Below are 11509 nucleotides of genomic sequence, written 5' to 3'. Positions count from 1 at the left end.
ATACAGTCAAACTTCATTATCTTGAACTAGATGGGAGATTAAAATTTTTGATAAATCCAAGTATTTGAGATATCAAGGATAAAATACTTAAAAAATAAGTGGTTGGGACTTACAAATCACATATCAATTGTATTTAAGATATCAATGTTCAAGATATTGAAGTTCAACTGTATATGAAACAAAACAAAAAAAAAAAGAAGTAAAATCATAGAAAGGGTAAAGGTCAGAAAAAAAAATTCACAGTTCAATTGATCTTTACCCATTTGTATCTTTGTTGAAGTTTGATGATAAAATCTTAGCATTGTCTTGGAATCTTAGCTAAATGCAAAGCATAATGGCTTTTATTCACATTTATCTTTGTTTGAAGTTTGATGATAAAACCTTGAAAAGTTCTCTGAATTAATTAAATACACTATGGCATATGCCCTGGTCATATGACTTGTAGGACAATCAAATGCACCAGTATGTTATTACTTATATTAATCCCAAAATATGTCCTTAAATAACTGGTTGGCCTTTTTTACTGTTAACCATGAGCAATAAGCTTCAACAACAGAAATAACAAATAATGCAAAATGTGTTCAACATTTTTATATACAATTTAAGTATGTTAATAATCAAACATCCTCATAAAACCAGCAAAATAAGCCATTGTCTTTCAAAGGGAAAAAAATAGCAATTTGAGGTAGCAGCAATAATAAATCCTTATCATCCAGGTACTCCAGTTGTAATCCTTAAACCATGCATATCTTTAATTTCTTCTTTTAAAGCCTGCAATAAATGTATTAATAATGAAACAATTTGCAATGATATTGAAATCTCCATATGACCTACTTCAAGATCATAAAAATTTTATAATTATATATGTTTTGCTTGACAAATCTTATTACCGGTATACAGGCATATAATAAAATACATGTAAATACATATTCATCATTAAAAAATTAAGCATCTTTGAATATATTTTTTGTTGAATGAAAAACTATAATGAGACAAATTCACGCAGACATTTTTATAAGGTAAATTAATGTACCTCATTCACCATGCGATGTTGTTTTATTGTTCTTTGTCCTCGGAATTCTTCAGCCTCCACAAACACAGTGTACATGGCACCACAGCCACCTACAATGTACAGTCATAGAAAAACATGAATAATCAATTATAAACACCTCTTAATTTAAACTATATTACTAAACAACTTATATACTTCAAACTTAATATCATAACCTTTGATCTTAAAGTTCTAACAAAACTATTGTAAAGTATTTTTAGGGATGATCTTATTTTCTGTATTACTTTTGGGAGAAATAATGACGGATCAGACCGGGATTCAAACCCGGGCCCCCTGAATCTCTAGTCAGGTGCTCTACCAATTTAACTGAGCTATCTGGCGCCGGTATTTGAACCGGTCTGACCGTCACATTCCTCCCCTTTTAAATGATCTTCGCCCTTGAAGATCACCCCAGGCTCTTCCCCTGGCAGGAGTTCAACTGTCAATTCCAGGGGTTTGTCACGGCACCAAATGAAATGGGATGGGAGAAATAATGACAGACCAGACCGGGATTCAAACCCAGACCCACTAAATCTCTAGTCAGGTGCTCTACCAACTGAGCTATCTGGTGCTGGTATTTGAACCGGTCTTACTGTCACACTTTATTTAAGAAACTTTTTCAATCGTAAAAATGACTGACACAAATTAAAATTGCTCCACATTTTTAACCAATTTAGTGACGCATGAAAATCATCAGTATTCATCATTTTTTCAACCCTGCTATGCAATAATACTTATTCAAATACCCAGTTCCAGAAAAAATTTCCAGGGTACAATTAATCAAGTCTATAGATGCAGCTGAAAAGTTAGTATATCCATCTAATTATATAATAACAGAGGGTTTGGTATGTTAAGCTGTTCAACTTAAACACATTCTGCTATTAAATGTCATTTCATTGTTTTGTTTTTTTTTTTTTTTTTGCTGTTTAATACTAATGATGACAGAGAGCATAAAAATTGAAATGTGGAATCTATAATTTTACATAAATATAATAATAATAAATAATAGCTTTTGTAAAAAAAAAAAATGAGATCGCTAACCTGATATATCCTGAGCTTCTACTTTTGTGGCTGATGGAAACTTTGTCTTGAGTACCGATATGATTTTCTTTTCTCCCTCAGTGAGGTCAATATTGGCATCACAGTAACCTCTTCTTGCAATAGATGGCAAGTACTAAAAAATAAAAACACAAGTTTTTTTAATATTATTGTAAACAAATGTGTAAGAAAAAAAAGAAGACATGAAATACGGCCCACATACACTAATAAATCTTACCAGTCTTGCAGATCGAAAAATCCGAAGCATGTTGTGAAGTGTCCGCTTGTATAATGAAAGTTGAAACTGAAAGTCAAATTTTAGGGAGCGCTTGTTTCGTAAATTAAACGGATTTCCGTGACTTTATGCAGATGTTGCATGAAAATACTTCTACTTCTACCAGATTGCGACCAAAAATAATTTATCATGCTAGAATTAATTTACATATAGTTTTTAGTGAATGAGCAATCATTAAATAAAATTTTAAAACTTTGACCGTGGGGTAAATAAATTAAGAATAATGATATCTCCATTAAACATGGCAGCCCTCGTCAACCGGTCTCTGCAAACACTGAGATCCCAAAGCGTAAGAAAAAAATGTTTGAATTATTTTTGTGTCATACTTTATTCAGAATCATTGACGAGGCATCTGACTTCAAAAACGACGAAAGGGTTAAACTACTGAAGCTTTCGTTCCTGTCTGCACAACCAATACAGTATATAGAACATGGACTTTGGTCCTGAAGAGTTTAGTTCGAATTTTCTACGCTGTGGTCACATATACAGTGCAATGTATTCAATACATACAATCAGGGACGTATGTGCTAACTGTTTAATAAGTCTCCGACTCTCTGATGCAATCATCAATTATGTTGATATCTGGATTAAAAGGAGGTGGTTGGAAAAGATTGACAAAGTGTCAATATATCTCCATTTTCATGTTTTTTTTTCTGTTAAACAGGTCCACTATAATTACTAGATTTAGCTACGTAGCTTGATTTACCTACATAGCTTTATTCACCTACCGTTTAGCTACTCAATCATACTTTTGTCTTAAATGGGCATTTGTACTAAAAGTTGCATTAAGGTGCAGCAGTAATATTCAACTTTGAACTGATCTGAACACAATTCATGAAAAAATTACTCTTAAAACTGTTGCTCTAAGTCTTTTTGTGCAAATGCAGTCTAAGTTTTAAAAGTTTTGGGGCTATGTCTAACTGTTTATGTGTTACCAAACAGCTATTTTCTAAATGGAACAACAAAGAAGAACAGTTCCGGTTAACAAAGGTAGCTAGATAAACCTACTTCAGGTAGGTAAATAAAGCTATGTAGGTAAATCAAGCTACGTAATTAAATCAAGTGATTGTACTGGACCTAGGCCTGTTAAAGAAAAGTTTATACATGTATTTGTACTGGTATATCAATTTGATGGGCCCTTTATTGATGAGTTAATTTGTCAGATGGAGATGTGAGCTGTTTTCAAAATGGAACATGTTCTGCCAAGAAACTTATCAAGGTTCTATTTATATGAAAAACTTACAAAACTCATTCGATGAAATAGAGTGGATAAGAAATCAACTTTAATTTTCACCAGAGACATATTGATATGTATTATATTAAAACATTAAACAGATAGTATATACATCCCTGATTTTGATCTTTTCTTCATGAAAACGAACCCAAATTATCAAAATTTTTTTTTTAAAATTAAGTTATCCTAAAGGCAGTTTATTACAAATGACTTTATACTTTAGTAATTTCTTCTACATGGTATTGGTGCATGCATTATACTAATACTGAACTGTATCTACTATAAATATTTGTTAAGCAATATGCTTTGAGATAATTTTTGTTTACAAGACATTCAAGTAGACTGCACTCTCCTAAAAGTTTGATGTACAATTTAAGAATTGAACTTGTCATTTGTAATAACACTTACTGTGGAACCATTTTTATTCGTGGCCAAAATTTTCCTGGTTCATGAGGACGAAATTTCGTTAGAAGTGTTATCAGAATGATTATAATAAATATTTAACAAATGATTGTGTAATGATTGTAGGATGTAAATTCGTGGGCAAGGGTTACCCACGAAAGCTACAAACATTGGTCCCCCACGAACGATGATGATTCCACAGTATTTGTTTTTTTTATGAGTTGTCTACAATTCTACAAGCATTTATTATCATATTTCATATCAATTCATATATTGATATTTTATTTTCTTCCTCTTTATAAGAATGGTAGCCATCACAAAATCATTCGTGGTTTTGTCTCATCAAGTCAAAGAAATGACAAAATTGGACCACAAGCTAAGTTCTTTCCAGTCATGTCATCTCCCATGCTTCCTAAAGAGTCATTCAAAGGAAAGACAGCCTTCATCACAGGAGGGGGAACAGGGCTTGGAAAAGGGATGACCACCATGTTGTCACAATTAGGGGCCCAAGTGGTCATTACAAGCAGGTATAACTGTGTCCTCTTGGATTTTGTTTCAAATCAGATAGCTGTAAAAGAGCAGTGTAATTATTTAAATGACCCATTGTTAAAATGACCCACTGCATGTTATCTTATTTTGTATGAAAATTTATTAGAGGTGTTTGTTACCCAGTACCAGTATGTATTTGTCTTTTGTAGAAAACTGCCAGTCTTGGAAAAAACAGCTGAGGAGATAAGTGGTATGACAGGGAACAAGGTTAGTTTGTTACCTTGTTTGAAATATATATTTAAAAAGTAATTTAAACAATACTGCCGTGTGTTTTTAATGTATAGTTTATATCTAAAATGAATAAATTGGATGAAAAGCAATTTCATTTCACGGAAAACTGTGTACATGGCTTTCAAAGGTATCATAGAACTACTGGCAACTTGACAATTATGTTTTGCAGGTGCTAGCAGTGGCAGCAGATGTACGGGATCCAGAGAGTGTGAAGGCTGCTGCAGATCGCTGTGAACAGGAGTTTGGTTTACCTGACATTGTAATCAACAATGCCGCAGGAAACTTTATATCCCCCACTGAGCGACTGTCCCCCAATGCCTGGAGAACAGTGGTGGACATTGTCCTGAACGGAACAGCCATTGTGACCTTGGAGCTCGGGAAAAGGCTCATCAAAGCAAACCAAGGTATAATGTGGCTTCATCAATATTTGGGGATTTTGTTTTTCAGTTGATTTGAAATTTGATGTTCATTCATTGAAGTGCAATTTCTAATAACATATTGTATCGGTATGATCATTGGTCATAAATTTATTGATCCTTGGATCCCTAGAATTTCAATAAATCCACAAAAATTTATGCCCATGCATGATTTTTAATGAAACCACAGTAACAGCCATTCATGTGGATTTTTTTACCTACCTGGTACATTTGAAAGCTAGAAAAAACTAGAGGCTCTTTTCAAGCTATGTGAATCTGTTACCATAGTATATCAATAATGTACTATAAGTATTTTTAATGTATGTACATATATTTATTGGGATTACTTAACTGTCTATTTTCATTGAATTTGTTTGTTATATGTAGGAGCTTCCTTCTTGTCCATAACAACCATTTACACAGCAAGTGGATCAGGATTTGTAACACCTAGTGCTGCAGCAAAAACAGGGGTGGAAGGCCTTACAAAGTAACTCACAAGTTTATACTGCTAAATCAAAAATATTCATTTGGGAACAATATCCTGTGATTTCTTGGTTTGTTCGTTCCCACACTTAATATTATCCCCAAGCATTATTTTTTACAATTACTTACCGGTATGTATGAGAGAATGCAAATTATTTCATCAATCAAATATTTCCTCCAAACTCGCTATTAAAGGGTTGAAAATTAAAGCAAAAACTGTAAAATCTCATTCAAAATTTAATCAATAAATCTCAAAATACTAGTGTCTGCCCTCAGTACATGTATTTATATATTGTAATTGATATTTAGGTCTTTAGCAGCTGAATGGGGTAGATACGGAATGCGATTTAACTGTATAGCACCAGGACCAATCGAAACTAAGGTATGAACAATATCCATGGGCCCTAAGCTAATGTATACAAACAAGAATCACAAAACTACATATATTTGTACATGTGTATAATGAAATTGATCTTTCATTTACCTGTTATGTTTGGGCTGAAAATGATGTCCAGATTTAGATAAGACTTGATTTTTCAGCGCTCTCTCTCTCTCTCTCTCTCTCTCTCTCTCTCTCTCTCTCTCTCTTTCTCATATCACCAGAGCTGTTTGTCTAGTCTTGTTGATCTGCACAACATTTATTTGTTTTATCAGGGTGCATTTAGTCGTCTTGACCCCACAGGACAATTCAAGGACAAATTGATCGATATACTACCAGTGGGCCGTTTGGGCGATCCGTCAGAAATTGCGAACCTGGCTTGCTACATGGTCAGTGACTATGCAAGCTGGATGAGTGGAAGTGTAAGTATAAATAATCTATGATGAATTGAAGATTTGCAGAACAACAATAGTAGTATTGCTTTTTCTGCTGCTGGATGGATGAAAGAGCTGAATTGAACAATGGTTATAGGTTCTATTCTCATTGTCAGAAAGGGACATAATTTTAGACTGTTTAAGTTATATGTGATGGGAAATGGAGGGAAAAATGACGAAATATATTGGTATGTGTACTGATATATATAAATGTGTATATTAATGTTAAATTTTGTTTTTTCCAATCATGTTTCAGGTTATACGTTTTGATGGTGGAGAATATGTGATGAGAGCTGGAGAGTTCAATGATTTAAGAGTGATCACAAATGAACAATGGGACCAGTTAGAAGCAATGATTAGGAAAACCAAAGGCTCTTAATAGATAAAATGATAGCATGTATAATTTACATCCATACATGTATTTGATTAAATCAAAGAGTACGGGTATGTTAAGATGTATTCCTAAAATGTATTAGTGTTGATTATGGCATAGCACATGTACCAGGAGGAATTGTTTAAATTAAACTCTTAAGATTAATTTATATTATTAATTATTTCCCTTTTTTGTGCATAAATTCCGGAACATGTTTTCAAATATTGCAAGATGTGAATAATTAAGATTATATCATAGCCATAATGTTCTCCTTTATTTAATGTATATTTTTTGTACGGAGAATTTGATTCTCTTCTCATAATACACACATAAAATTATATTTGTTATTATCTGATCTTTGAAAATAAACTTGTTTGAAACTTTCATTTGTTGTTAGTATATAATTGCACCACAAACCATGTATGTTTGATTTATTTAAGGAATAAGAAATCATTCTTTTAGTATTATGAAGTGATCAAATAGGGTTTGGGTGATCAAATCCGATAAAGCCCGAAGAGCTATGATAGACTTGATCACGCCCGACCGTATTTGATCACCTCATAATATTTAAAGAATGATTCCTTATTACTTATGATTTTCTGCAACTGTACGATTAAATACTCATTCATGAAATGTATTGGGCTTTACATTACAAATCGATTCGTGAGGTTATCACAGACAAAGATGCTTGAAAATGTTAATATTTGCAACTCTTTTTATTTTTCAAATGAACCTTCGAAGAACAGCCATTTTAATATTCCTATTCTGAAAGACATTGTTTCAGATGAGCTATCTGAAAAAGTAAACAAGAGAAAAGCTGTTAATGTGACAACAAACCAGGTTTTCTTTTGTGTGAATAGTATCCACAATCCATATCGTAAAGACGAATAGGGCCAGTTAAAAAATATTTTTATCTCGTAATTATGAGAAAAGATCTCATTATTACGAGTTAATTATCTCGTTATTACGAGAAAAAATCTCGTTATTACGAGTTAATTATCTCGTTATTACGAAAAAAGATCTCGTAATTTCGAGAAAAGATCTCGTTATTACGAGAAAAGATCTCGTTATTACGAGTTAATTACGTTATTACGAGAAAAGATCTCGTTTTTACGAGAAAAGATCTATATAAAATGGTGCGTTTCTGAAAAGAATTCCAAGTCGACTGGATCACCCTTTCAGTCTATCGTTTTCATTCCAGAAACGTTGATTCAATTTCGATTAATATTTAAATAACAACGATCATTATTCATTATATAATTTCTACATATTGAAATGATCGGATTTGACATTTTATTTAATTTGATAGAAAAGGAAAGAACTTCATGTAATTTTAATTTACTTTTCAACTTTTATATATCATAATCCCACTCCGAAGTAAATACCAGGTAATTCTATAGTCGTAAAAAACACAATTCTATTGGTTACAGATAACTTTAATGACTATATAGTTTCAATCATGGATATACAGGATTTACCCGAATTGTGTTTTATTTTTTTCGTAAGAACGAGACAATTAACACGTAATAACGAGATCTTTTCTCGTAATTACGAGATAAAAATATTTTTTTTAAGTGGCCCTATTCGTCTTTCGTAATATACTCTAAATAATCCCACCCTATATATCTTATCAATAGTTGTATAGCTTCATTTTTTGGCGATATTCAAACTAAATAAAGTAATTATGAATAAATGGGAAATGTTTTAATTTTATCAAAAAACATGTACATGGAAGTTAATTCAAAAATCAGTATGAATGGCTTATCTTCCGAGTTTTTCACCTGTAATGTTGGAGTACGCCAAGGTGAAAATTTGTCGCCATTTTTATTTTCGTTATATATTAATGACTTAGAAAAGTTCATGATTGATAACAATAAAATTGGGTTACAGAGTGTTAGCAAACCTATAGAGGATGAACTGTTTATGTATTTTAAACTATGTATTCTTTTTTATGCTGACGACACTGTAATTCTTGCTGAAACGCCTGATGATTTACAAAATGCTCTGAACGAGTTTCATTTATACTGTGAGCAATGGAAGTTAACGGTTAATATAGATAAGACAAAAATATTAATTGGTATTTTCTAAAGGTCCAATGATAAAAAGGGAATTTTACTTTAGAAATGAAATAATTGAAAATGTGAAAGAGTTTAAATACCTTGGAATTGTTTTTTTCACGTTCAGGGTCTTTCAGAAAAGCAAAAACACATCTATGTGAACAGGCACAGAAGGCTATGTATGGATGGGGTCATCAGGAAAATAAGGCAATTTAATTTACCTGTCGATTGTCAGTTAGACCTTTTCGATAAAGTAGTAATGCCGGTATTATTATACGGATGTGAAGTATGGGGCTTTGAAAATATAGAAATTATAGAACGTATTTATTTGAAATTTTTGAAACATATACTGAATTTAAAAAGCTGTACCCCATCATACATGGTTTATGGAGAAACAGGAAGGTTTCCGTTATCTGTTAATATATAACTAGAATGGTTTCATACTGGGCAAAATTGTTCACCGGGCCAGAAAATAAAATTGTTCATATACTTTACAAATACTTATTGAATCAATGTAATAATGACTTTTCTAAAACCCATGGATTGATTGTATACATTCTATTTTTAATAAGTGTGGTTTTTCAAACATTTGGAATGAACAATGTACTGTAAATGTTAATTGGATTACAAATGCTGTCAAGCAACGGCTTAAAGACGAGTTTGTGCAGAAATGGTCGGCTGATATTGCAAACTCTTCAAAAGGTCATGTATATATAGAACTTTCAAATTTATTTTTGGATATGAAAAATATTTGAGTATTCTACCATCAAAACTTCGAAAAATACTTGTTAAATTCCGTACGTCGAATCACTGACTTCCTGTAGAAACTGATAGATGGTTAGGCATTCCTCTAAATGAAAGATGTTGCACATTATGTAATAAAAATCAAATAGCTGATGAAATGCACTTTATATTAGAATGTAATGCTCTTTCATGTATTAAACAAAAATACTTGGAACCTAGATTTTGTGAAAGACCAAACACTTTTAAATTTTGTGAATTATTGTCTACTTTAAAACTTAAAAAACTCTGTTTATTTATAAATGAAATTTTTGAATCAGTCTGTCCTCCTTGAACATTTGTACTTTTTTCTCATATTTTTTCTCTCTAATTTGTACTGTACATGTACCTCTGACTCTATACATACATTTGTAAATATTTATATATATATATGTACCTCATGTACCGTCATGTTGACGGTTTGAGTGAAATAAATTGAATTGAATTGAATTGAATTGATAAGAACAAAAATTAAATATCTGACTTTTTGTTAACAAGCGTTACCGTTAACAAGCGTTACTATCTTTTGTTTTTGATATTAATATTACTAATCGGGAATTTTCAAATATCTAGGCATCCATGACGTAACAGTGAAGTAACAACCACTAGTAAGAACGAATTTACCACAACATCAGCATTTTTTAAAGGTCACAACATTTGTTATTTAAAGGTTTTATCTTCATGTATACCAGTATATTCAATTATATAGTATATTCGACACATATACACAAATACATGTGATTGTTTTTTGACAATGCACATAATTGAGTATGTGTATATACAAATCATTATAACGACATCCATTTGAACTGTTGAAGCTCTATACATTTCCTTTTTGGTAAAATATGCACTGACTCTAAGAATTATTTAAAAAAGCAATGGTAACGGATGTTAAGGAGCTTAGTTATGTATAAAGAAGTTATGATACAACGCCCGTTATCGGCTTTATCACACAAAGATACAATTTTAAGTTATTTCTTTATCGGCAAAGTGTAAGTTTTTCATCGTTTATTTATGAAAAGACACAATTCAATATTATTCTTGTACAGTGATTTATAAGAAATTTATTTAGCATGAAAAGTGTATTGAATGAAATGGTTGGTCACGGTGTATGTGCGGATTTACATGGAAGGGGAAGGGGTCCGGATCCCATCTGAAAAACTATATTTACATAATAAATTTATCGAAAATAGGCCCAAAACACCCCCCTCCTCCCCAGCAAACATAGATATTCTTCGGACCCCCGTCCATTCGCAAAAAAATTTGGATCCGCATAGCGCACATGTTCGTTTTACATGTTATGAAGACTAATCCAATAATGATCGAGATTGAAAACGTCATATAAATTCATATGTAATATTTGCATTCCTAAATGGTAAAATCTATATGAATATTCTAATTCAGTAAATTACACCTTACCTGATTTAATTAACCATGAATTTCTTACTTTTCTCTATGGTACTTAATACAGCGGAAATACAACCGCAAAATCGGGAAATAAAATAAAAAAAGGGCAGGTTAAAAATATATGAAATGAGAGAGGAAAAGTAAATTTTATAAGTTTTACATTTTTTTGTCAATAACCATTATTTGACAAACCAATATCATTAACAATATTGAATTACTTATTGAAGAAATACTAACCTGTTATCATATAATTGGATGTAGTTTGAAGTTTCATTTAACATCCGTTACTTTATCTTTATCTTACCAATCTTAAAAATGTTTTCTGATAAAACTGAACAATATCTTTTCATAGATATTTCAGGCACACATAAATTCGCCTT

The 11509-nt window shown here is 31.7% G+C and overlaps 3 protein-coding genes across 9 annotated transcripts in view; 1 reads left to right on the top strand and 2 right to left on the bottom strand.

Moving 5' to 3' along the window:
• Positions 1-575: 575 nt before the first annotated feature.
• On the bottom strand, positions 576-2473 carry LOC105324317 (bolA-like protein 3). The gene is made up of 4 exons (XM_011423382.4): positions 2328-2473; positions 2093-2225; positions 1034-1122; positions 576-771 (listed from the first exon to the last, which is right to left on the bottom strand). The coding sequence occupies exons 1-4, from the start codon at positions 2355-2357 to the stop codon at positions 709-711; spliced, it is 315 nt and encodes a 104-aa protein (XP_011421684.3). The 5' UTR covers positions 2358-2473; the 3' UTR covers positions 576-708.
• Positions 2474-2533: 60 nt separating this feature from the next.
• Positions 2534-7271, top strand: LOC105324316 (2,4-dienoyl-CoA reductase [(3E)-enoyl-CoA-producing], mitochondrial). Its single transcript, XM_011423381.4, has 8 exons — positions 2534-2673; positions 4324-4547; positions 4719-4776; positions 4970-5204; positions 5604-5703; positions 6009-6081; positions 6354-6500; positions 6769-7271. Exons 1-8 carry the CDS (start codon positions 2608-2610, stop codon positions 6889-6891), a joined length of 1026 nt encoding a protein of 341 aa, XP_011421683.3. The 5' UTR covers positions 2534-2607; the 3' UTR covers positions 6892-7271.
• LOC117692399 (histone H1-delta-like) overlaps positions 3795-11509 on the bottom strand; it is a 131995-nt gene continuing 124280 nt past the window's right edge. For all 7 annotated transcript variants that reach the window (XM_066079592.1, XM_066079593.1, XM_066079596.1 and 4 more), the window contains exon 13: positions 3795-4588. The gene's annotated coding sequence lies outside the window, so the exon portion shown is untranslated. The remainder of the gene's footprint in view (positions 4589-11509) is intronic.

This window comes from Magallana gigas, chromosome 3 (genome assembly GCF_963853765.1).
Source record: "Magallana gigas chromosome 3, xbMagGiga1.1, whole genome shotgun sequence".
Classification (NCBI taxonomy): Eukaryota; Metazoa; Mollusca; class Bivalvia; order Ostreida; family Ostreidae; genus Magallana; species Magallana gigas.
This window is presented reverse-complemented; position numbering and strand designations above follow the sequence as displayed.

What these genes read in the sequence shown, in the direction of transcription:
- LOC105324317 (XM_011423382.4), bottom strand. Translation starts at nt 2,357, where the DNA reads ATGCTTCGGATTTTTCGATCTGCAAGACTG. An exon ending in TTTTTCGATCTGCAAGACTG is followed by an intron (nt 2,226 to 2,327) that starts GTAAGATTTATT and finishes TTTATTTTTTAG; the next exon opens with TACTTGCCATCTATTGCAAG. An exon ending in AACATCGCATGGTGAATGAG is followed by an intron (nt 772 to 1,033) that starts GTACATTAATTT and finishes CATTTATTGCAG; the next exon opens with GCTTTAAAAGAAGAAATTAA.
- LOC105324316 (XM_011423381.4), top strand. Translation starts at nt 2,608, where the DNA reads ATGATATCTCCATTAAACATGGCAGCCCTCGTCAACCGGTCTCTGCAA. An exon ending in AAACACTGAGATCCCAAAGC is followed by an intron (nt 2,674 to 4,323) that starts GTAAGAAAAAAA and finishes CCTCTTTATAAG; the next exon opens with AATGGTAGCCATCACAAAAT. An exon ending in CAAGTGGTCATTACAAGCAG is followed by an intron (nt 4,548 to 4,718) that starts GTATAACTGTGT and finishes TGTCTTTTGTAG; the next exon opens with AAAACTGCCAGTCTTGGAAA.